This window comes from Sciurus carolinensis, chromosome 10 (genome assembly GCF_902686445.1).
Source record: "Sciurus carolinensis chromosome 10, mSciCar1.2, whole genome shotgun sequence".
Classification (NCBI taxonomy): Eukaryota; Metazoa; Chordata; class Mammalia; order Rodentia; family Sciuridae; genus Sciurus; species Sciurus carolinensis.
Window position 1 is genome coordinate 28,088,424 of NC_062222.1, and position 27,289 is coordinate 28,115,712.

A 27,289-nucleotide genomic window follows, 5' to 3' on the forward strand; every position below is an offset into this window, starting at 1 on the left:
AAAATTCTGGACTTCCAGAAGGAATGCAGGTACTCAATATAAACCACATTGTTTGTGTAGTTAGGCACAGTGAGCCATCCTGGGCATGGAGGGAATCCTCCCAGACCTCAGGTTCTCAGACACCAGTCAAGGGCCAGTTCTTTTTAAGGATAGGTAACACCTGCTGTGTTAGCTCATTTTTGCACACATCATTCATACCTATAATCTGTCACATGCACACATATCTGCTTTTAATAGGAAAAAATTACATCCTTTTTTAAAGCTCTCATCTAAAATAATGATCACATGAGTGAAAGAAAAACCATGTAGAGTATTTGGACGTGGAAAAATACATCATTTTCTTGACAGAGCTGTAGTTAAAGTAGCTATAATTGGTGCTCATGAAGTACACTAATTTTAATACTACCTTGTAATTTCATGAGATAAAAAGATTTCTATGCCTTTGCAATACTTAGCCCTCTTGCTCATAATAATATGCTATATTTTTATTGTATTATTGACCAATGCTTTATTCAAGAGTTTAGATTTTGACATATATTCATTGCTACTGGGTCCTGGAAATAGGCATTTAGGATAATCCAGTATAATATCCTCTGCTCTAGATTTAGTGAATAGACTATCTCATGATGTCACTCACTCTTGCTCGCTCTCTTTTTTCTTTTTTCTTTCTTTCTTTCTTTTTTGGTTCTTATATTTAGAAAAATAAAGCTGTAAAAGGGGGCAAGCATGTCAGTATCTTAATAGTGCACACACAAGCCCTTGCATACTCTATGTGGAGCTCTTGAAAACAAAAATGAGGACATGTTCTTTTTTAAAAAAAAATGCAATCTCTGCTTCATTCTGAAGCATTATGGCGTTGTTATCTGTTTAGAAGTACAAGGCTTACTTTACATAATTTAATCACCAGTTTCAAGTTTGATTAATTAATTATTTCTTTGTGGTTTTGGGGATTGAACTCAGATCCTTTAGCATACTAGGCAAGTGCTCTACCACTGAGGTAAATGCCAGCCCCAATTTCAAAATTTAAATGTCAGCATGGAATAAAAATTAACTTAATATTCATATATTTTAGTATTTTCAGTGAAATTATTTAACTGACATTTGATTGAATTTTTATTCCCCTCAAGTGAAGCAGTATTGTAGAATAATTGAAATGAACATTAAAATGCCAGTTTCACTTGCTTATAGATACACCCCAATCCTTCAAATTGGAATAAAAAATGTGCCTCATACCAGGCACACGCCTATAATCCCAGGAGAATTGCAGGTTCAAGACCAACTTCAGCAATTTAATGAAGGCATATTTAGCAGGTCCCTGTCTCAGAATAAAAAATAAAAAGGACTGGGAATGTGTCTCAATGAGCCCCTGAGTTCAATCCCCAGTTTTAAAACAGAATGTTTCATGATAATGGCAGTGATTTGTCTCTTTGAACTGTGTTTATAAAACATTTTTAACCTAAACTGCATTGTTGGTCAGCGTTAAAAGAGAATCCGAGCAGGGTGTGGTGACTCACACCTGTAATCCCAGCAGATTGGGAGACTAAAATCGAAGGATTGCAGTTTGGAGGCCAGCCTGGGCAACATATGGAGATTCTGTCTCCAAAAAAGGAGAGAGAACCATGCTGCCATACTGGGATCAGGGGATCAGTTAAGTGTTTATTGGAAAGTGGTGGTTGTTTTAAGGACTTCTTAAAAGTCTGCCTGCTTTCCTGTCTATCTCCTCGCATCTCCCCTCTCATCCCCTTCCCCACTCCCCAACTCCCTCCACACACACACACACACACACACACACACACACATCTCTGTCTCTTACACTCTATATATGTATGACGATAATAAAGAGCAACATAATGATTATAATTTAGAAAATAGATCTTATGAAAAATATTAAATATTTTAGTACTGTGTTAGCTCTGGAAGAATGAAAAATAACTTAGTGACTCTATTACTCAGAACAATTACATAAGAAGAGTATTAACAATGTACTTTTCCATTTATCTCTATCTAAAGCAAGTTTAGAAGAAATTACTTAAATTCAGCCTAAAATCAACAATTATTTTTGAAATTTGCCTAACAACAAAGATGTGGTAGAATTAGTAATAGTGGAACTCATGAATAAATCAAAGCTAGCTCCCAAGAGAGACTTGTGTTTGGTACCTGAGTTTTGTTTTAATAGGGGTTTCAATCATTGAAACCATGTTTTCCTTTCTTAGATTTCTGTTATTGAGATAAAATGGAGTATTCCCCAAATTAGTCAGTTAGCAAGATCCTAGATTTTTAAGAGTTTTTTTTTTTTTGTTTTTGTTGTTGTTGTTGTTTTGCTTTTGCTGATGTGGGGCAGGTACTGGGGATTGAACCTAGGGGTACTCAACCCCTAAGCCACATCCCCAGCCCTTTTTATATTTTATTTAGAGACAGGGTCTGGCTAAGTTGCTGAGGCTGACTTTGTACTTCCGATTCTCCTGCCTCAGCCTCCCAAGCCGCTGGAATTACAGTCATGTGCCACTGTACCTGGCTAAAAGTAATTTTTAATGGGTATTGCCGAATGCTTTTGGTAACCTTTTTGGTAACTCTTTGGGTTAGTTTGAACTAGTTTAAAGGACTAGAATACCGAAGATGCAGAGAAGTGATAATTACCTTCAGAGATAAAGCAAAACAGCTGAAGTCCCAGTTACCTCAGCACCACACCACAATTTGCCACTTTAATTTGGAAAGTTGTGTATCATTTGTTACATATATATCTTACACACATCTTATGTTGTGCCATGGTATTATTTCTTGTGCAGTATTAATAAACTGTAATAACTAGAACAACAGAGCTCTGTTTCTGGGGTCATCAAGACATGGAATTATGGTTGCCTTTTTTTATTTAATACTTCCTTATAATAGAAACCCATGTGCCTTGGATAGTAGTGATACAGTCTTTGTTTAAAATGGTGGTCAGATTTGATAACCTATTAAAATGTCTTCCAACTCAGCAAGTAACATATGAATCATTGTTTTCTGTATTGAACTTAATAATGGAGATATCATAGTGTGGATTCAGAACATCTCAGTCTCTAATAAGAAATTGTTTTAACCTCTCTGAGCCCCATTTCTCTTACAGTTTAGTTTGACAGTTTGGCCTAGTTGATTTTCATCATCCTTTCTAGTTTTAAATTTTATAGTACAGCAGATTTAAGGAGACAGGTATCTCTCATTTTGAAATGTAGTGCCAGTATTTAGGTCTATTGCATGTTTGTATTTTAATGTGAGATTAGTCCAAATTCAGATTTTTATAGTACTAGTACTGATGACTGTTTCTGTCGCCAGGCATGATGGTGCATGCTTGTAATCCCAGAAGCTTGGAGACAGAAACAGCAGGAGGACTGCAGGTTCAGAGATGGCCTCAGCAACCTATTGAGGCCCTAAGCAACTTAGTGAGACCCTATCTCAAAAGGGGAGCCAGGTGGGGATGTGGCTCGGTGGTTAAGGTCCCCAGTACCAAAAAAAAATAAAAAGAAAAGAAAGAAAAAGAACTTACTATGTCTGAAATTTGTAGAGTTATCACTATTTTAAGTAAGGAAAGTGGTTATTGATTATTTCTTAAGAAAATTTAATTATGAATTTGATCGGTATTTTTCAGAGAACTAGGGAAGAGTATAATTAAAGTAAAAGTACATTACGGGCATTAAATATTTTCAGCTAATTCTCAGCTTTCATTTTTCTTCCCCTGATATCTTTTAAATGATCACTCCCTTTTCTTTGGTTTGGTACTTGGCGTTAGCAAGGACATGAGGTAGTCAGTATTTCTTATTCTGTGATGACAAGGCGCATAGATATTAAGTAATTTGCTACTAATGCTTTCCTGGTACTGTGTGGTAAATAGCCAGAATTTCACACCCAGGGTCAGAATTTAAAACTGTTTCTTTCAAAAGTTGTGTTCTTTCCTCTGGTTTTCAAACTTGATTGTGTTTGAAAATCAACTGACTTTTAAAAAACAACAGATGCCTGTTTCAATAATGATCAGTAGATCTATGAAGAGTCCCAAGAGTGTTTTAAAAACTCCCAGAGTGATGATCAGTCAGGAAAACACATCAACACTTCTGAAACTTCCAAGTACCTACAAAGGAAATAGTACTGAGAATCTAGTGATATTAAGATTCCGGTTAAGTAGATCTGGGGCAGACCTGAGATTTTGCATAGGCTTCTAGGTGACTTAATTGCTGGAGGTGCCCTGTGTCAGCTCCTGTGGAGCACATAATTCCTGTAAAGGATATATTTGTTCACATATTAACGGATAAAGCATGCATTAATATCCCTTACATGCCTTAGGATTTTTACTTGAAAAGTTTTTCCGTCATTTTAAAGAGTAGCACGTTATGAAATATTTATATCAGCTTTAAATCATTCAATTATGGAACTTTAATCACATTCTATTAGTTGATTTTAAAAATAGAGTCCAGATGAAATTGTCTCGTTTAGATATGATCTTGCCAAATTTCTTCATGTAGTTTGGTGTTTTCTTTGGTTTTGATAGTTTGATGAAAAATTTATGTGAGAACTGAACCTAGTAGCATTCATTTAATATTAGTTTTTTCTCTAAGAAAGCAAAGGTATTAATTCCATTAATCTCAGTGTTTTTATATTTTAAAGGAAATGTCAATAAAGCTAATTTCAAAATGTAGAGTGTGAGGAGGAAAAGGATATGCACAGTTAAATGTCTGCCCTGCCCTTTTCAGGTTCCCCAGCACCACCTTTGCCATCTGTTCTGTCTCCCAGCAGGGTTGCAGCTAGTCGACTGGCTCAACAAGGAAGTGATTTAATTGTTCCTGCAGGTATTCACTGCACTGATTGGATAAAGCCTCCCTGCTACTGCTGAAGCTAAAACTCACTCAGTTTCATAATCACTTGCTTTGTGTTCTTAGGTGTGTGCTATTCTGGCTTTTTTGGTGGCTGCTGCTTTTTTTTTTAAACAATAAGGAAATGATCTTTCTAGCTATAACCTATCTTTCTGGCTTTTCTAAGTAATTAGGCTGCATCTCACTGAAATTTAATCTTTTTAAAGGTTAAAATCATCGTAAAATGTGATTCGCTTTAAATCATTCTTTCTTTGCTCTGGGCAATGTAGGTTCACTGACTTGATCCTAACCTCCCAGCTTTTGCAGCTCTGTCCTGTTTTCAGTTAAATAAAAAAGACAGTTTCAACAATTGGGTGGTTATTGGAATAGAATATTGGAAGTGCCTCAATTTACAAATAGTTTGCAGACTGCAATAAAATGCTGTATAATTTTCCAGTTATGCCCAATTAAAAAAAAAAAAAAACCTTGGGAAAGATTAATGTCTTTGCATTTTGAGTTTGCTTTACACTTTAATGTTGCTGGATTATAGAAATAGGAAAAATGAATTGCATGTTTCTTTTGGTTCGGAATGTTGACAGTATTTTGTTTCTATGAGAATTTTGCAAATTCTTAAATGTGCTTGACTTTATATACTTCTCTCAGTCTTAGCTTGTGATGAAGCTGCTCTAAAGGTGGGTGTGACTGTAGGAAGAAGCGAGAAAAGAAAATTGTTTTGTTTTTTTTTTCCCCTCTCAGTGCTGGGGATCCAACCCCAGACCTTGCACAGTTTAGGCAGGTGTTCTACCACTAAGCTACCCCCTGCCTGCCCCCACCTTGATCCTAATATTTTAAAGCCATTTTTTCCCCACAATTTTTCTTATTATTTCATTGTTCTTTTTAAAAATATTTAAAAGTTTCCATCCCAAATTACTGATATTATGAATGTTTATAAAACGTTTTTTCTACTATGAAAAATATTTTGCAATTAGAAACTGTATAGTAATTATAGTTGCTTTGTTGTCATAAAATCTCAATTGCTGGAACAGTGTATTGTCAGGACTTTTCACTGCCTTTATTAATTATGCCTTGTTTTTTAAGACATTTCGTGGGAGGGGCTCTTGAGGAAAAGGTATAAGTAGATCTTTTTTCAACCCAGCCTATTACACTGGTGGTGAGATTTTTTTTTTAAATTTAAATGAAATGTATTTCTTAACTGATTTCATAAAAATTTTACATTTTAAGGGGTACCATGTGATGACTTGATACATGAATTCTTTGTGTAACGTTTAAATCAAATTGAACATATCTTCTCAAACATCATTCTTCATGTTGAAAACATTACTTTTTAATGACTCTTTGAATCATTTCTTTAATTTATCCCAAATCATAGCAACATTCTCTTGTTCTGGTCTACCTAGTACATACAGTGAAAGGAGATCACTATAGGGATTTTCATTGACAAAAATAGATTCTTTATAGTGTCAGCAGGCTATAAGATTAGTTGTAAAAATTTTATTTTAATTGAAGTAAATAGCAACTAATATAGAAAAGAAGGTTGATTGCAGCAGAGATTTTTTGTTTTTGTTTTTGATTTTTTAAAAGATAACAGCCCAGCATGGTGGTACATGCCTGTAATCCCAGCAGCTCCAGGAGGCTGAGGCAGGGGGATTGTTCAAAGCTAGCCTCAGCAACATAGTGAGGCCCTAAGCAAACTCAGCAAGACCTTGTCTCTAAATAAAATATAAAAAAGGACCGAGGATGTGGCTCAGTGGTAAAGTGCCCCAGATTCAATCCCTGGTACCAAAAAAAAAAAAAAAACAAAAACACCCTAGACAGACAGACTACATTACATTTAAGTTTCATGGACACAAGTGTTTTTAAGTGATTAGGAAATTATCCTTCATGATTCTAGGAATTTCTAGTTCTTCACTTTGTGGGAAACTTTTTATTTTTTAAAATGTGTAAATAGTTTAGTTTGAATAGCAACGATGTTTCCTTTCCTTTCCCTACTTGTCTTTATTTTGATTGTCTTTTTGTCTTTTGTTATGATCATGCAGGTGGCCAGAGAACACAGACAAAAAGTGGACCAGTTATTCTAGCAGATGAAATTAAAAATCCTGCAATGGAAAAGTTAGAACTTGTTAGAAAATGGAGTCTAAACACCTATAAGGTTTGTGATTTTTTTAAATTACCTTAAGTGGATCTAAGAATTTTCATTTATATTTTTGTTCAGATTATTATATTATAATGTTATGAATATGAATATATAGAAAAGAATTTAACCATCTAAACATGAAAGTTCAATTAGAAAATGAAATAATTGTTTTATTATTGATCTTTACATATAATTTAAAATGTCAGTAAAAAACTAGTGAAAAGCTATTAAAATTCTTAACTGCTAGGTAACATGCATATTTGAAGAAATATACTTACTACCTTGGGATAGTGTTAGCCAACTGCTAACAACTGCTATAGATATATTTGCCTCCTCTCCTCTTTTTTGATAGTTTATTTATTTTTAATTTTAAGAGACAAGGTCTCACTGTGTTGCCTAGGATGGCCCCCAACTCCTGACTCAAGTGTTCCTCTTGCCTCAGCCTCCTGAGTAGCTGGAATATAGGCATGTGCCAGGCCTTTATTTTTTATTTTATTTTTTTGATACTTTCTAGTAACCAAAGATTGGGAGGGCATGTTAATTCTCCAAGGTTTGAAATTCTTGGATCTTCTTGTAATAGCTAAGTATAACTATAGGTAGCACTAGATTGTAAATGAATTAGGCTTTAAAATTGTGTTCACATTGGTAGTTGCATAGCTTGAGTATTTGATGGTTATTTTCCTTATGTTCTCCATAAAACAAATAAGTAAATACTTACTCTACAGTATATTTCATGAATTATAAAGAGCCCAAGCCCCAAATTCACTTAAAAACTTTGAAAACTCAACATGGATAGGGTAGTAAAATTCATGGAATAGTTAAGTGGCTGTAAGTCCCAGCAGCTCAGGTTAGAGCTTTAACCACACTCTGTGTTATGAATTGGTTGTAGATCTGTTGATTGGCAGATCAGGAATTGTGAATATTTTTATAGAGAGTAAATCTCTTTGTCTTCATAAAACAGTGCATTTTTTTTTTCAGTTAATTTTTTTTCAGTATGTTCGAAATCCTGAAAACAATTACAGGTTTTCTTAAGATGGTAAATGTGTCCTGAAACATGCTACACAAATCTTCTAGAAGTTACTCAGTTCATGTCAGTGTAGATGCTGAGAAATGCCAATGGTAGTCTTCAGACAGTGAAGCCTGCCTAAGCTGTTCTTATGCAGGGCGTTCTCTTGAGTCATTGCTCCTTTTTCAAAGATTGGAATGTTCCGTGTATATTTTTCCTTTTTGTTTCTTCATATCCCAACTGTTTACCCAATATTCATAGATGTCTACTCCATCTTCTTGCTGATCCCATATACCCAGTCAGCCTATAAATCCTTTGGATTCGCCTTCCTTAATTTTCCATTATATTTTCCTCTTTTCTGCATCTCAGTCTTCACAGCCATCATTTATGTCATTATTACACAAGCTATATCCCCATCCCCTCTCTCTCCTATAATAACTTTTTAGCAAATTCTCTTGGACTACATCTGCCCTAGTGGTCACTGTTGCTTTAAAATCCTTCAACAAGGGCTGGGGTTGTGGCTCAGTGGTAGCACACTCACCTAGCATGCGTGAGGCCCTGGGTTCAATCCTTAACACCACATAAAAGTTAAATAAAGATGTATGTCTACCTACAACTAAAAAATATATTACAAAAAATAAATAAAATCCTTCAACCAGTCCCCGGTTGTCTTCAGAACGGCATGAATCTGACTGCTGTCTACTTTTCCAACTTTCTTTCTATCCTCTCTTCTGTCTGTAGATCCTATCCATACCAAATTACTCAAAGATTTCTTTAAGCAATCTATGCTTTCTCACACTTCTATAACTTTGTTTATGATGCTGTCAGCCAACTGCATGGAATTCCCCTTTGTTTCACTTTATCTTTCATACCAGACTGAACTTCATTTATTTATTTATTAAATTTATTTAATCATTCCTTCATTCATGAAGTTTGCCTCTACTAATATTGTATGTGCACACATTTTGGACATAAAGAACATAGTCCTTATTGTTGAACCAAATTCCAATAATTGCTAGTTACACGTTTTTTAAAGTTTAAGCTTTTGTTCATTTGAGCCTTCCTCTTTTATGTCATTTCATTGGTGTTTTTCTTGTTCTTTATCTAATTGTTCCTATTTGTATATGTCATATGTTCCTTTTCTTCCTTTTCTTACTTCTACACTATTCTGAGTTGAATCATTATTAAGAGTCTGTATTTGTCTCATAGTATTAACATATCATATTTAGCCTATCTCTGAAATTCATGTTAATGAAAATGACCAGTCTTTAAACTGTACATATGGTATACTATGGGAAGGAGGTGTTGGTTTTTTTTACGTGAAAATATTCTCATTAAAACTTAATTTGGATATTCCAGTTTAGGTCACAAGAGAAAAAGAGGATTCTGACTCTGTTTTATAGAGCTTGTAGCTCTGTGTGTCTAGGCCAGCAAATACCTCTCAACCAAAGGAAGCTCAGAGTAAAATGACCTTTTGAGTCGAACATGACTCTTGCTTTTTCATCTTTTTGGTCTAAATTGTTCCTGATATTGGGTATTCATTGTCATGGGTAATGCTTCGGGAACTTGTTCTGATTGGATTGATGAAGGACTGTTTTGTTATTCATATTACTCTTGAGTTACTTGATTCTGGTTATGACTTTAATCCTCCTGTTTTCATGATTTCTATCTTTAATTTCTTGTTTTTATTCTCTAGAAATACTTGAAGGCTTTTCTCAAAAAGATGATTTAGTACTTCATTTATTCATTGTTCATTTGGGCCCCAAGACCACACTGATGATTAAAAACCAGCTAATGTCATAGAAGTAATTTTGAGTTTAGACCTTGAACCCATCTTTTTAAGCATTATTTTAATCTAACTGATTTTATTCACAAAATTTGAATCCAGAATTTATTTTCTTATTCTCATCTATAGAAACAATTGTAATGAATTTATATTGTTTTGTCTTTTGTTTTTTCCTAGTCTACAATAGAATACTATTTGAAATCATTTTTTAACATTAATCTGGGTTTCAGCGTTTAGAGCTGTTCAATGCCTTTCCTAAACATCAAATACTTTTTTAAGCTGTTTAAGAATTTTCTGTTCTTATTCGTATCCTTATCAATTAATCTTCATTGTCTTTAAGGCAGTATCCTTTAAACTCCCCTGCCTGTTTTTCTTGTCATGTTGCCTTGTTCATTTATTGGTTGACCTGTTTCCCCTGCTTATGTTCCTTTTACTCTCACTTCTCTATATTTCACCATAATAACCTTTTTTTTTAATCTGTCCATTGTTGCTATGACTTTATTCTTTTGCTTTTCCTTAAATGTCTTTGTTTTTTAGCATTACAAAAAATCTCTTGGTGCTATTTAAATACTCAGTACACAGTGACTGTTTTGTAAGTTCATGCAGTGACAAGTAATTTTTACATGGTGTCATTTTATTTCATCTATCCTCCTCCAACTGGGAGATCTACGTAGGTCAGTGATTTACTTCAGTTTTCCTCTACCTCTTTAACTTACCTTCATTTGGAATCTCTTATCTTCAAAATGAATTTTTTTTTCGGTGCTGGGGATTGAACCCAAGGCCTTGTGCTTGCGAGGTAAGCACTCTAACAACTGAGCTATCTCCCCAGCCCTCAAAATGAATTTTTAATTTATATGAACTACCAGCTCATTACAAGTAATCTCCATTTTCAAGGACTTTAAAAAAGAATAAAGAACTTAGATTCTTAATTTTCTTCCATTTTAGATTTCCTCCATAGTATGTATGAGTCTACAAATTTGCATTTTAATATCAGTATACACTAGAAATCAATTTAAATAAAAATTCAGTCTTCAGGGATTATGTAAGAAACTTCGTCAGGGACCCCAATGAGTGGCAAAATGCCTGACAACTTTATATCTTCTTGCTTACAACTTTCTTTACAAAGCTGCCTATAGGCCACCTATAGTATTCTTATTTCCAGATCATTTAGATTTTTTTAAGAGTGTAAGGTTCGTTTCAAAACTCGTTTCAGGTGTCCAGATTTACCTTAAAATATCAGTATCTCACTGCCCTAGCTTCCTAGAAAAGATGGCCACTCAAGCAACAGTAGATATTTCTTTGGTTTTGCCCAGTCTACTAATCTACTTTAATGGACTTTGGCTTCTTAACTTTCAAGGGATACTAATCTGGGTTTCTATGGAAGCAACCACATGCTTTGACTTCCAAATAAAGTCAATGTCTCTGATATGGAACATCCTGGTCTAGAAGAAAAGTGTGGGAATGAGTGATCTAACTTCTTTATATTATTACCATTTCAAGCATTATTTCTTGCTGATGTTTTTTCCCCCTTAAAATCATAATTTCTCCTCCAGTTAAACTTTTCTCTTGATGTGATTTTACATCTCCCAGGACTGTTTTGTATGTTTTCCCAATAATAATTTTATTCCTTTTCTATGCTTTTGGCCTCTTTATTCTATCTTTTTTCTTCCTTTCTTTCTTTTTTTTTTTTCTTTTATTCAGTACTGGGGTACTCTACCACTGAGCTGCATCCCCAGACCTTTTGATTTTTCATTTTGAGACCCAGTATTGCTGAGTTTCTTAGGCTGGCCTCAGTCTTGAGATCCTCCTTCCTCAGCCTCTCAGTCTGGAATTATAGGCATGCACCATGATGCCTGACTTTTATACTGTAGTTTTTCTACGTAGTTAAAAATACTTCAATTTTTTAAGAAAAGAACTCCTTTAACAAGGATCCTCAAGTTCCTTGGTTGATGAAAATAGAGAATATGTCAAGGATATTTGTTTTAAATGGAAAAATATATGATTAGCAGATTTATGTATATTGACAAAAAGGCTTAAGATATTTTAATAGAAAAGAAACATTCAAAATATTTTATACATAACAGAATAATCTCATATTTACTCCAAACATTTTATGTTTGATTATATGTTTAAAGTCAAGTTTAGAATCTAGAATACACAAACTATTGGTAGATTCCTATTATTTAGTGGAATTAAAAGAAGAGGAAATTCACCTTTTCTTTCATGCATTGTTTTAATTTTTATAACAAACATTAATTCTATAACCGAACCTTTGAAAAACATAATAAAGAGCAAATTTTAAAATTATAGTAATACTACATTTTTAGAATATTTTTGATTAAGTTTTAATGGCAAATATGTTGATATGCTACATAGTTATACTTAAAATGTATTATTGAATGACGAAAGGCTTATTATAATTTTCTATTTCCATCAAAAATTACTTGGAAACTTATTTCCATGTGCTTTGAAATTAAATACATTTTTAAAAATTTAAGTTTCTATATCTTCTGTATTATTATTTCAAGGGTAGAACAGAATAACATAATTAAACCTGAGTTTATGCTGAGTAAAAGGCGAACTCAGTAATCTGTAACCTCCCTCCTTCTCTCTTTCCACTTGTCCTGCTTCCTTCCTTTTAGTCTTCCTTCTTTCCCTTCATTCCCCATTTACAAACACACACACACACACACACACACACACACACACACACACGAACTACTTAGAGGGGGAGATAGAAGAAAACAAAGCTTTTGAAATTCAATAAGAGGGTAGAATTTTGGTATTCTTTGTTGTTCCTGTATTAGTAGTTTTAATATTATTCTTAAAACAATGCCAAGGGTCTCTGTTCTGTTAATTTATCCAAAGGCAGTAAACTTGAATGTGAGAGTTCATTTGGCAGCAAATAAATTAGACAAATCTTAAAACTTCCTCTGATTAGTAATAGTTTTTAGACATGTCTAGTAAATTTACTTTCTGTGTCGTGATGAACTGCTTAAAGGGCTAACAATTTCAGTTTGTTAGGCTAGTTTACTTGAAATTAAAAATAAAAAACAACTTACACTCTATGTTCTAGTGTTTTTATATTTGGATTGCTTTATTTTTTTGTTTTTCTTTTTCTCTCCGTTTTAAATGAAGTACATCTTTCCATTTTTAGTGTACTCGACAAATTATCTCTGAGAAGCTAGGCCGTGGCTCAAGAACTGTGGATCTTGAACTTGAAGCTCAGATTGATATATTAAGAGATAACAAGAAAAAGTACGAAAACATTCTAAGACTGGCTCAGACATTATCGACCCAGCTTTTCCAGATGGTGCACACCCAACGGCAACTTGGAGATGCTTTTGCTGATCTGAGTTTGAAGTCTCTAGAACTCCATGTAAGATTATTTAAAATATCTATTAGAGGTGGAGGGAAATGTTAATGAAAGTATTCTAAGAGGTGATTTGTTACATTTATGATTCGCTGAATTCTTAATATAGTTGGAGTTTATTTGGGTGTTGGAGGTTGAACCCGGGGCCTTGTGCATGTTCTCCCACTGGCCTATAGCCCCAGCTTCATATAATTGAAATTTCGAGATGTTCTTTTAAGGTATTTCTTTTAATTTTTAAGAATGTCCAACTAACTTTGGTACATAGTAGTCCATTTGAATACATGTCAGCTACAGGTTTTAGGAAAATGGAACTTTGGCTAGAGAGAAGGAAAAATATTCAAGAAGCCTAGAAAGAAGCTATCTGTGTGTTTTTGTTTGGGGTTTTTTTGTTTGTTTTAGCATGGGTAAAAAGTAAATTAGGCACTTTTAAAAAATCTCTTACCTAATCTGCAAGTAAGTGTGTTGAACAAATAGTAACTTGCTTGAATGGCTTCATGATATGTGTTTACTGGATGGACTCCTTAATACACATTAAAAGTTTTTTTTTTTTTTTTTTTTTTTTTTTTTTTTTTTTTTTTAGCATTTATCTCTCAATCTTTAGCAAGACATTCTTAAGAATTTCTTTTGTTATCTTTCGATCTCTTTTATGTCTGGATGTTTTTGTTTTTGTGTTTCTTGCTGGAAGCTTATTGGTGTAGATATCCCTTAACTACAAACTTCTGACAAAGAATTCAATAAGTTAAAGCATTAAATCCCTTTGTCCTAGAAGGTTGGGGAGGGAGGGATTGACTTCAGATCATAATAATGAAAAATATTGAAATTCAATTTTGACTGAACCAAAACAGACAGAAAGAAGAACTAATATTTGGGAAACTGAATGTAATAACAGCTGCAATTTAATTAAATTGTAATAACCTACAATTTAAATGGAACAGACTAGGTGCTTTATATTTATTACATTTTGAATATCGCTTATCTGAAATGAATGGGATCAGAAGTATTTAAGATTTGGGAATTTTTCAGATGTTGGAATACATGCATAGACTACCAGTTGAGTACTAATCTGAAAATGTAAAATACAAAATCCTCCCAGATCTAAAATCCTTTTGTGTTTGTTTGCAGTGCTGGGGATTAAACCAAGGGCTTCATGCATGCTAAGCCCTTTCCACTGAACTTACAGAGCTACATCCCCTTCCCTAAAATCCAGAATTTTTTAAACATTCTGTAATTTATCTACATGGAGGTAATTTTGACACAGGCATCACATGCAGAGAAGGCAAATTTGTATGCAGTATGTTCTTTTTAGCAGGATACTAAGGGATTGAATTAGGGGCACTCTCTGAGCTGCATTACCAGTCCTTTTTATTTTTTATTTTGAGACAAAGTCTCACTGAGTTGCCCAGGCTGGCCTTGAACTTGCGATTCTCCTGCCCCAACTTCCCGAGTTGCTGGGATTACTGACTGATAACTGCCCCTGCCCCTGGCATTTAACATTTTCTAAAAGTTGTAAAAATGTTTTATCCTGGACTCTACTATTTCCAGTAGCATTTATTTAGACTTTGTGTGTAATTTAGCTTATAGAAATTTGTTGCCAGAAATCTTTAGCTGTCCTTTCATTTTAGCTTTTACATGCACAAATTGATGTTCTTTTTATGTAATCCTATATCTACCAATATTTGCAATCAAGTTCTATACAGTTTTGAAAACCAAATCCAGTGTAGAATTGCATGGACCTGTCTTAAATAGAAAATACTTTTAGCATAAGAAAAATAATTTTAGTTAATTTTTTTCAGGTGAACTTAAGAAGTATTTTATAATAAACTGGATATTTCTCAAGCTGAATGATTTATCTTGCAATAAAACATGATTATATTAGAGCTGGGGATGTAGTTCAGTGATAGAGTACTTACCTAGCATGTGTGAGGCCTGGGTTTGATCCCCAGCATCACAAAATACATACACCTACATATATAAAATACACACACACACACACACATGCACGTGTGTATATATGACCAATCTTTTTATTTGGTCAAATGTGTTCCTGATTAATTTGTTTCAATGAAACTTGGACTGGAATCTTCCCCTGCTAAACATTTAGGGTTAGTTCTTGCCATATCTGAAGGAGTCATGTGTAATGTTTGCTGAGCCAACGTGGTTTATTCAGAGAATGAACTAAATCTGGTGTTGAGTGATCCTTCCTCAGCTGTATGCATAGATAGACCTGAGCTTGGGAGTCAGCTGGTCACTACGTTTACACAGACATGTGTCTTGTTAATATTTATACTTTGAGGAGATTCAGTCAAAACACAAAAAATACCAATCTATTTTATGTCTGAAAGTTTTAACCAATTTTTACCTAATTTGGTTATAAAAGTTATAGTTTCTTTGATTAATAATCTGCTGTATTTTTCTTCCTAACAGCTGTGCTTATTCTAGTACAAAGTAGTTTAACTTTTAAAAATTATTTACATTTAGCTATGCATCTAAGCTGATGACAATTTTGGCTTATTAAACTTTTTTGGTAATGAAATAGCTAACAGTGATTTAGATTCTTATGCATTTTAAGACATAAGAAAAAAACTTAATATTACTAGATTTATAAATAAAATACTTTCTCATTATTGATATGTTTGTGGTCTTCAAAGTCATATCTACTAATTTACCACTGAGTAAGTTTAAGTGACTTCTTTATTCTAGGAAGAATTTGGCTATAATGCAGATACCCAGAAGCTGCTGGCTAAAAATGGAGAGACTCTTCTTGGGGCCATTAATTTTTTCATTGCTAGTGTGAACACATTGGTGAATAAAACAATTGAAGATACATTAATGACTGTGAAACAATATGAAAGTGCCAGGTAGGTATGAAGTTTCTCTATATTGTCTCCTTTTACAGATGGCACATAATTCAGTTAAAGTTTTGGTTGCAAAGAATAGAAACCAACTCCGTCTAATAAGGATTAAAAAAGAATGTATTGGAAGCAGAATAAGATTCTGGAAAATAGGCAAGAAACAAAGCTAAATAATGCCTATGAGTGTCTGATCTGTACCCTGATCTGTGTGCCCCTGATACTTGCTGCTACCACAGTTCCCAGAAGTAGTTTCCAATAGGCCTCTGAATACTTGCTTCATTGCTTTGGGAATGTCCATTGGAGCCTTGGTAGTGTGTCCAAACCTTGCCTGCTAGGGAGTAGGGAAATGGAGGATCTCCCAGCTCCACCTTCCTTAGAAGAGCACAGGGCCCTGTGGCCTTCCTTCCAGAGCCTCTTATAGCCTGGCCTCAGTTCACCTTTCACCTTGATTACCTTCCATCCTCATTACCACTTCCGCTGGCATTACCTGTGCTTCCCAGTGTGAGCAGTCCCTCTGCTTCCACAGCAGCCAGGCCTGCACTTTCAGTTCCCTCCGGAATATACAAGCTCATTTCTGACACCAGGATTTTGTGAACATCATGTGCAAATACCCGCACCTGATTTTCATTTATCCAGGTTGACCAACCTTCAAACTCTTTTCATGTTTTAATATTTGCCTTATATTTTGGTAACTGTTTATAACAGGCATTTTTATACATTCAGTTTCATATATATGCATATATATAATTTCCGTGTCATAACCATTTTGGTTAGATGTACAGCATGCACATTAATAAGTTAATGTCTAAAAAATAGCAAACCTATAATAACATTTTTCAGCTTTTGATTCCAGGCTCAATGCCTTCCCTATATGCCTTGCCACTTTTATGTAAGTATCAGTCTAGTCTCCATTGAGTTCTCCCCTCCTGCCCCCAACACTTAAAATGATTATTTTCCATTACACTTTTCATAGCTTAATTGAAGATGGGTGCAAACTTTACCTTTTAGAAGCATAACTTTACTTTTTGACTACTTGCCCTAGTTTTAAATATGTGCAGATACATTGAGAATTCCAGGCTCATCTAGCCTTTTGGAGTTGAGTGCTTATTCTGAAGTATGTATTTCCTTATTAATTAAATAAAAGCCAGAATACTTTAAAAAGTTGATTTTTGATAATTTCACAAGAAGAGATTCTTCTTCTGTCCCATGCTATATCTGTAACTTTTTAGTTTAACATTAACATCAGAAGTTCTTATTGACTTAGAAATACAACTGTGATTAATTAGAACTTTGTGGCTTATTTAGGTTTAGGTCTTGGTTTTTTACTTTTCTTTATTGTTTGAATTATTTATTAACGTGGTATTAAAATCAAAAGGTAGGGGGGAAAAAAGAAACAGAACAAATTTATTAATAGACTATCCTTCAACAACCCTGAAGGAATTTATCAGTGAGATACCTATAATGGAAATCCCTTCAGTAACATTTCTAGTAATTGGTTTTCCAGTCTCCATTTAAATCCTTTCATGGACATTGGAATTTTTTTTTTTTTTTTTTTTTTTGCCGTACTGGGGATCGAACTCAGGGTCTTGTGTTTGTGAGGCAAGCACTCTACCAGCTGAGCTATCTCCCCAGCCCAACATTGTATTTTTCAAAGGAAACATTGTGTACATGAATGAAACATTTCAGTTCTATAAGTTCTATTTGTTACTTTTCTATAAATTTATCTGTTCCTTACATAATGACTTAATTTGTTCAAAATGAATATTCTTTTTACTGCTTTCATCATTTTAAACTTATTATTTTCTAGTCTTTTTGATTATTCTGATATTTACAAGTTTTGAAGGTAGAAAATTCTTTTGTAGTGTTCCAAAAGTAAACCCCACCATCTCCTAGTTAGTAACTATGTGAATCTGGTTTGTTTCTCAACTTCAAAATTGTCTACCTATTCTGAGATATTTTAGTTACTTAACATATCGCGTTTTTCTCTTCAACCTTTCTTTTTCTTTCTTCTTTTTTTTTTTTTGAAACCTTAAATACATTTTTTTCTTCTTTTCTCTAGGCTTTATTTCTAGCATGACTTTAAAAATATTAGTCCATACTTTAAAAAGCAAGAATTATCAGAGAAGCCACTGTTCACACATAAAACAATTTATATTTTATTATAGAAGAGGAAAGTAAAGCTAGAGGTTACATGCTTTGTTCACAGTAGTCAGTTTCAAAGCCAAGACAGGAACCCATTTTACCCTTTTACCCTTGACGAATAGATGTTAAGCTTGAACTAGATTCCTTTAAAATTTTGGACTGAGCATGTAACTCAGTGGTACAACACTTGCCTAGCATTCATAAAGCCCTGGGTTCACAGCAAAAAGAAAAAACAAACAAGTAAAAAAAGATAGTGATAAAAAATAAAAGCCAGGCATGGTGGCATATGCCTATAATCCCAGCAACTCAGAAGGCTGGGGCAGGAGGATCGCAAGTTCAAAGCCAGCCTCAGCAACAGAGAGGCATTAAACAACTCAGTGAGACTCTGTCTCTAAATAAAATACAAAAAAAAAAAAAAATAGGGTTGGGAATATGCTCAGTGGTCAAGTGCCCCTGATTTCAATCCCTGGTAACCTCTCCCTGCCCCCCAAATAAATAAATAATAAAAATGAAATTTTGCATGTAATTATGAAAAATAATTTTTACATTTTATAATGAAAAGCCTACCTTAAAGTATAATATGGTATAAAATCTCAGTTTATATGATATTTAGATTTGTTTGGAACATCTAAACAAAATTATGAATCAAGTTCTGTGTACTTGATAGCTGGTTACTTAAGGAAGCCTCAGACAACCTCTCTGTGCACTTTACAAACCACACCAGTCTCACTATATAATTTATCCTTTTTTATTCAAATTTTAATGTATGCTCTTTAAGCTTAGATTGGGATTTGACTTTTTATGAAGTATCAAGGAATTGGCTAGTTTTAAAACCGAAACATTGGCTATCAAAGGATAATATTCAAAAAGAATTCAAGATTAAAAGTTTCTCAGTAGCTGAATTTTCTTCTCTGTCAAAACCAGAATTTACTGACTTTTAGGGCAAAGGTCATCTATTTGATCAGCACAAAAAATGGTAATTTAGGCAAATGCCCGGGTGGCCTTTTAATGCTCCCTATTATGCATTGTGTACAAGTATTTCCTAGCCCTCTGGTGCTTCGTGTTAGAAAATCTTATAACAGCCCATTCAGCACTTCTCCACAGCAGCACCAACAAGGGAGGCAATTGTGGTAAAGACTTCTCGGATGCGGACACCTGTTCTTTAGAAGTTTTACATAAGCCATAAAGTAACCATCACTAACTTTGTTGGTGCAGACCCAGTACAGACTGGCAACCTTGAAGTGAAGAGTTGCTTTTTGAAAACCTAGTGCCTTTCCCTTCTTGGTGGTCATGAACTCTGTTAGAGAAGCTTTTGTGGGAACTTGTACTTTGATACCTTTTACAAACTCAATGTAAAAATTAAGAAATTTAAGGTCAGTATTTAACTTTGATTATGTGTAAATTTAATCATTGCTGTTTAGATGTGTGCTCCAAGGCTATTGAAAGATGTTTCTTAGGTTAAATCACCACATACTACCATTTATTTTAGTTCTACTTTTTCCTTTTATTTCTTTGTTTTTAGTTGTTTGCTCCTAGTTATACCCCTGTTTTTGTTTTTGTTTTTCTTTTAGTTTTCAGGTTTACAAATTTATATTCTCACTTCTTATTTATTAGTCCTTTGTGAACATTTTCCTTCCCATGTCATTAGATGGAACGTAAATGACTGTACCATAGCTACCCCACTTCTAATTTCGCCATAATAATAAACATTCTGAAAGTTTTAGTTATTACCATGTGTCATAACACACACACACACATACACACACACATATGGTTTTATGGAGATTATTATTTCCATTCATAGACGAAAAATTGGAACACAAAGGCATGCAGTACTAGCTAACATTAGAACTATTAAAGGGCAGAGTTTGACTACTGAACCCATGGATTTAACTATTAAGTCTTTTGTAGCTGTCTTTTTAGCTCCACTGCATGTCCATGGTCTTCTAATTGGTTTCCTTGCTTCTGTTCTTAACCGTCTATTCCAGTCCATCCTGAATTCCTTAGACTACCACTAGAGTGATTTTTCTACCCTGAACAAATAGAATCATGTCCCTTTCATGTCAGATCAAAATTCATCAGTAGCCTCCCATCACCTGTCCTACTGGGTTAAATCTGAACTGTTCAGCAGGGTCTATAGGGCTGCTTCATCTCAGTCCTACCTACCTGTCTGACTTTAGTTCCTCTCATTATCACGTTCTAACTTCAGGTTGTAACATACTGAATTAATTCCTAAATGTGTAATGGTGTCTATGCCTTTGCAACATGGCTGTTCTTTTCCTGGAATATTCTACCAGTTTCCCTGCCCTAATCAAGCAAGTAAGCTTTTACCATCCTTCAAATTTTAATTATAGCATTTTAATTCTCTTCTGAGATGCCTTTTCAGATACCTACTTAGTTCATTCTTCCTCTTGATCTCCATTACTCCTTACTTCCCCCATGGTAGTTGTTTTTTGCAAGCTTGTGCAAGCTTGTCCTTCTCTAGACTGCAGGCTTCTTGGGGATAAACTTACTGCTCAAGTTTCCAGCTCTACATTAAAGCATAATGAGTGAAACATAGAAGGTGCTCACTTGATAATTGTTGAATGAATCAGTATATCCGCTAATGAATGATTATCTTCATTTGAACCTGAAAAATCAAGTTTCTTAAGTTCAGTATGAGTTCAGAATAAATTAGGCGCAGTGGGAGAGACTGAAATATTCTTTCTCAAGTGAAATATACAATATAGTTTGTGTTATTTAAAGTATTCCTAATTCTCAGGCTGGAGATGTGACTCACACTGCCTGAATAAAAAGCTTTAGTTTGGGGGCATAAGCTTTGTGATTCTGATTTTGATTAAACTAGAGGTCTCTCTGCTGCTTCTTGGCTAAGTACTGAATAGTCAAGGCTGATAGATGAATCACTTTAATAAGAGTTCTGTGAGAGAGGTATTATGAGGTGCTATGGGACCACAGAGTGATCGTAGTAAGGTCTAGTCAATTAATGGTGGTAGGATATCAGTAAGGCATTTCACAGAAAGCAGGTCTTAAGTACTCCTAAGATGGCGTTGTCACATTTTAAAAACTGATCGTATAGAAGTCTGGCTAGAGCTGGGTTATGTTGTAGTAGCCAGTGTGTCTCTTGAGAACTTGAAACATGGTTAGTCTAAATTGCGATGTGATGGAAGTATAAGATACACAATGAATTTCAAAGATTTAGTTTTTAGTTCCCAAATGTAAAGTAGCTTATTAACAATTTCTTGCATTGATTACATTTTGCAATGATAATACTTTAAATATATTAGATAAAATATGTTGCTTAAAAGCAAGTGTAATTAATCTTACTATTTTAATGTAGCTACTAGAAGTTTAAATTATATATTTGGCTCCCCATTAGCTTTCTGTTTGCAGTGCTGACCTAGATCACACCTTGAGGTCTGCTGACCCTTGTTGTAACTTCTTTTTGTCTGTTGGTTTTAGTATGGCATTCTAATGACTACTGTGCCTCATCAGTGTTAATCAGTTAACATGGAGGATCCATCTCTGCTCTTGATCTTATATTCACATCTGTTAGGTTTTTGACATCTATATTCTTTAAACTGGTTTTTAAATTTTGGAAATTACTTGTTTGGTTAATAGTGTGCTTTGTGAGGAATAGTTTTTGAGATTAAGAAACAGCTTTTCTCCTGGGCATGGTGGGAACACGGCTCAGGAGGCTGAGGTGAAAGGATCAGGAGTTCACAACCAGCCTCAGCAACTTAGCAAGGCCCTGAGAGACCTTGTCTCTAAACAAATTATAAAAATGGGCTGGGGATGTGACTCAGTGGTTAAGCACCTCTGGTACCAAAAAAAAAAAAAAAAAAAAAAAAGGCAGCAGCCTTTCCCCCACATTGTAGGTTGTTTTTGTTGTTTGTTTGCTTGTTTTTTCCTTTCCCTCCTTTTACTTTTTTCTTTTTTTTCTCCTCTTTCTTTTTTCTTTTTTTTTTTTTCTTTTTTCGTATAATGCATACTAGGCAAGCACTCTACCACTGAGCCAATTTTAATATCTCTTTGTTTTTTAAGGAAGTAACGAATTTATTTCAAAAGTATAAGGTATGGAACCTGTATGAATACTTTACATATCATCATGTAAAATGACACTGAATATTGTGTTTTCCAGCCCATCTTCCGAACATATATATTCCTTTATTTTGTTGTATACATCACATATTCTCTTCTTTCCAGGATCGAATATGATGCATATCGCACTGATTTAGAAGAACTGAATCTTGGACCACGTGATGCAAACACCCTGCCAAAAATTGAGCAGTCACAACATCTGTTCCAAGCACATAAGGAAAAATATGATAAAATGCGCAATGACGTTTCCATCAAATTGAAATTTCTAGAAGAAAATAAGGTAAATTTATTCTTTACTTCTGACATCTTTCTGTGGAGTTTCACAATAAAGTCACCTAAAGAGATAAATGGAAAGATTTTTGTTTCTATTAATTGTTTTGTAACAATCACAAGGACTTCCATGTATGATCACTGTTTGAGTTTTAAGAAGAATATTACCTTTCTGTCATAAGTCATTAACTATCCTGTACAGTCTTTCATATATAACAGTTGGCAAAAAAAAAAAAAAAAAGAAAGAAAGAAAGATGTTCAATCCTTGATCTTCAGATTGGTGTTGGTAGCTTATGATTTAAATAGTTAATAATGTTAGCTTCTGCTCTGAATAATTTGAAACCTTTTTATTAATGGTGGGTACAGATTTCAGAAAGAAATTACAACATTCTCCCCAGTAACTTGTAAATGAGGAATGACTGAAAGGTTCAATGTAGGGCTGCAGTTAGCATAACTGAGAAGGAATAAACCAGGAAATGAATTTGCCACATTGTTTTCATATAACATGAGCACATTAAAAGACAATAGTCCAGGCCCAGTGGTATACACTGTAATCCCAGGGACCAGAGAGGTAGAGAGGCAGGAGAATTGCAAATTCAAGCCTAGCTTCAGCAACTTAGCAAGACCCTGACTCAAAATAAAAATAAGAAAGAGCTGGGGATGTCCCTCTGTGGCAGAGCACCCCTGAGTTAAAAGACAGACAGACTATAGTAATGAGATGGACCTGCTGTAGGCTTTACCTGGTGATGGACTCATATAATAATAGGGGCTCCTGCGTTTTGGTTTAAGTAAAGGACAGGTTCCCATATTTGGCATGTATACTCAGTTTTGTGTGGGGGACTGCAGTTGTGGAAAGGCGAGAACCAGTAGTGTGCATTCTATAGACAGCTCAGTCCTCTGCAGACGGGTCTCACCATCGCACAGAAGTAGAAGTAGAAGTCCTGTAGAAGTCCTGCACTTTCTATATCCTCTGAAGTCTGTCTGTCTATATTTATTGTATTTTATTTTTGTGTGTGCTGGGGATTGAACCCAAGACTTTGCACATAATAGGCAAGCACTCTACCACTGAGTTCCATCTCCGTCCTTCTCTGAAGTCTTGGAAACAGTACTGTTTACATTCTCCTCCTTGACATCAAAGGGCTATATTAAATTACTGTCTGTTGATAGCTTCTTGTTTTCCTTAGCATTTTCTTTGAAACTCATGACTGCCGTAAAGTCTGTAGAATACTACATTTCTTTGATATCTACCAAGTCCAGCAGTGTCATTTTGTAACTCCTGTGGGTGAAAACTACTCACCTGAAAACATTATAGTGACAGGAGAGGAAGCCTCTGTAATTATTAGATTGTTCAGTATCATTCAGATAAGAGCACAGCACAACCTTTTAGCAATCATTGGCTAGCATATGACGTTTGAATTCATTTAAATCACTTATTTATATATATTTTTATGTATATAATACTGTTCAGTATTTTGATGGATATGAATATATCCATCTTATTTAGATATAGACATCTTGTCTTATTTAGATATAGCATTATGTATTTTAAATACGAAAATATGTTGCTATTCTGCACTATCATCACTGTACAGAGTAGTGCTAAAAAGAGGCATGCAAGAAGAATATACATATTAAATAGAGAAGTTGCCTAACAGTGAAATATAAAATTCAAGATTCACTTTAAAGGAAGAGAGAATTAGAGGATAATTGGAATCCAGATTGTACCACGCATTGAGCACACACAGACTTTGAATCAAGGCCTCACAAGGCATGCACACTGTACTTATATGAGGGAAAATGGAAACACCTTCATAGTGAGTCAGGTCATCTCCATGATTTATAAATGTCAGTCATAGGGGTCTCACTTCCACCTTTATCTTGTAAGCAGTGAGGAATCATTTTAAAGTTGGGCAAAACAGGAAAAAAAAAAAAAAAAAAGATTTAGAAAGACCCTTCAGTCACCATTGTTTAAAGGAATAAAGAAAATAGAAGTATGCAAACCAGTGAGAAATCTTTTTTTATAACCAAATGAAATGATTAAGAACCTGAACTTGGGTCATTGCAATAGCAACAGAATGGAAAGAATATAATGTTAAGGCAGAATGACAGGATTGGAAAATCAAAATAGGAAGCTGGTTTGGCTTGCAGGGAATAAGGATGAAGGGTGGAGATTTTTTTGTTTGACCCAGAGTTTAATTTGAGATGATGAGAAAATATTCAAGTGGAAACAGTTGGTAGGATGTTGGTGATGTATGTTTGGGAGTTTGGATGAAAGGTTTGGAAGACATGGCTTTGAAATAATGTCATTATCACATCTTCTTGATTTTACAATGAAAATAGAAAATTGCTTCTATTCTCAAGGGTTCTATATGCCTTAATCCACTTAGGCTGTTATAACAAAGCACCATAAATTGCATAGCTTATAGATAAGAGTAATTTGTTTCTCCAGCCCTGGAAACAGAAGTCTGAGATCAAGGCATCGAAGATATAGTGTATGGTGAGGGCTGCCTTCCAGTTCGTAGATGGCTCTTACTTGCTGTGCCCTTACATGTTGGAAGGAGGAAGCAGTCTCTCTCAGGCCTTTTATAGAAAGGCTCTAATCTCACTCATGAGGACTCTATGCCATGGGACCTGATCACCTCCCAAAGACCCTGCGTTCTAATACCATCGTCTTGGGGGTGAAGGTTTCAACATAGGAATTTAGAAGGGGTGCACAATACTCATATCATAGCAGGAAATGGCCTGAGACATTCTTTGTTTTGGCTTTCCACAGTTGTCATCAAATTGTCATTTCAATTTGAACTCAGTAATCAGCTATGTCTAAAATCTGTCTAGAAACTTTGGTCTTTTATCTTTTTGATTTAACTCTTCAAAACTCTAAGGAGATATTGTCAATCTATTGTTTTAAGCAATAACTATAATTTGGATGAAGACTTAGAGAACTTTTCTTTGTAGAAGACTGTAAGAGAACTTTGTTTTTGTTATTGTTGTTGAGCAACCTTTACCCTTTTATTTTTAATAGTTAAAAGGAAGAGCAAGCCTTCAGGCCTAGGAACTGTCTGTTGCCCCTGTTTGCTTTCTTGAAAGTTTGGAATACCTCAACTCTGCTTTTGTTTTTTTTTTGTTTGTTTGTTTGTTTTCTTTTGTAAATCTACAGCTGAATTTGTACCTTAATGTCTCTGCTGTACAGTTATCAGATAATCTACTTAGCACTTGAATTTTAACAAATATTTTCTTCCAATTTCTTACATATTATATATTGATTTTTCAAAAAACAAACCGAGGGTTGGGGATATAGCTCAGTTGGTAGAGTGCTTGCCTTGCAAGCACAAGGCCTTGGGTTCAAATCCCCAGCACTGCAAAAAAAAAAAAAAAAAGGGAAACTGAAACATCATTGAGAGTGCTGTTTTGTGTTTGATGATGTCCTAAAGACCTAGTTTTGCAGTTCTTCATACCCCTCTTTAGGGAGAGGGATGCTCTGTTGGTTCTCCTAGCATCGTTCTTGGAGTTCTTTCTGCAGTAACATTGCTCACCAGGCAAGTGTTCTACCACTGAGCTATATCCCCAGCCCATCCTTTTTTCTAAAATGAGGAGCCAGATAACTGGACAACAGTTCATAAAGTAAAAGCACAAAGTCCTTCAGTGTGAAACTAAGAGTCAGTCCTGTGATTATAGTAATAATTTTAGTCTTTAGTGTTTTGCTGATTCCTTTTTAGAACTTTTCTCTTTTTATTCTTATGAGGTAGATCAGGAGCTGGGTTCTGAGCTATATTTTAGAAATTGAGGTGTTTATGTATATACTTAGTCTAACTTTCCTTCCCTCTAGCAAAACAAAGAGGGATAGTATATAAGATACACACGTTCCTTTGTACATGTATTAATACTAAGTGATATACTTATCTGTATATTTTATCCTTAATAATAAACTTGAGTTCTACTATTTATAATCTATATTATCTGTCTCTCCACCCCATTATATAGTTGTTTGCTTTTACCCTAAACAATCCTTATTAATCTCCGAAATTCTCTTCTTTGTTTACTAAACAATATTGAGTTGTATAGCGCTAAAGAAATGGTCAGTTACACTCTTCTAATGTTTCTCCTTTCATCAGTGTTTCTCCTTTTGGAGACTTTTAAATAATGTAACCTGAGCTATTTTGTGAGTAAAGGCAGTTTGTTTACTTATTATTGTGCCTTTCAAGGTTCAAAACGAGACACAGTCTGTTTTTGTAAGGACAAAGAGACCAGGCACTGCTGGAGCTTCGCAGACCTCATGATGCCTGGCATGGGGTTAAGTGTGTCGTAGTCACTCAAGCAGGTGCATGTTTGTATTCTTTCCCAAATCAGAGGTGCACTGCAAGAACCTGAAGGATGGGGAAGTAAGGGGAGTCAGCAGCAGGAGGTAGCGGAGTGAATCCCAGGGCCTCACTCCGCTGTAGTGAGAGCAGAGCATACTCTCTCAGAAATGCTGCTGTTGTCTGCAGCATTTGCTGTTTGCATAGAAAGTGGTAGAGAAAAATAGTGCCATCAACAGAAGCAACTCGTGCTGATTTTTTAAAAGCAATTTTATATGGTTTGAAACTATATAGGATGTAAAAAATATATATATATATTCCCCTTAAGATTACTACCCTTTAACTTGGGAATGATAAATCTCTTTTTAGGGCTATCAATATCATGGGGATGTGGGGATCGGAATGCCTCAAAAGAACCAGTAAAGCAGTTTGGGGTATAAATACGAAAAAGTAATGATTTTGTTATATTTTTATTGTAAAATAAAGTATACT

The 27,289-nt window shown here is 34.6% G+C and overlaps 1 protein-coding gene across 7 annotated transcripts in view; it reads left to right on the plus strand.

Moving 5' to 3' along the window:
* Positions 1 to 27,289, plus strand: part of Arfip1 (ADP ribosylation factor interacting protein 1) — a 95,496-nt gene that overhangs the window by 52,587 nt on the left and 15,620 nt on the right. For 4 of the 7 annotated variants that reach the window (XM_047566931.1, XM_047566932.1, XM_047566933.1 and 1 more), the window contains exons 4-8: positions 4,722 to 4,817; positions 6,878 to 6,990; positions 12,925 to 13,146; positions 15,841 to 15,998; positions 22,338 to 22,512. In XM_047566931.1, coding sequence (XP_047422887.1) covers positions 4,722 to 4,817; positions 6,878 to 6,990; positions 12,925 to 13,146; positions 15,841 to 15,998; positions 22,338 to 22,512 — 764 coding nt within the window. Of the gene's footprint in view, positions 1 to 4,721; positions 4,818 to 4,882; positions 4,908 to 6,877; positions 6,991 to 12,924; positions 13,147 to 15,840; positions 15,999 to 22,337; positions 22,513 to 27,289 lie in introns of those variants that run through there. The other 3 variants (XM_047566935.1, XM_047566936.1, XM_047566937.1) reach the window with 2 other exon arrangements.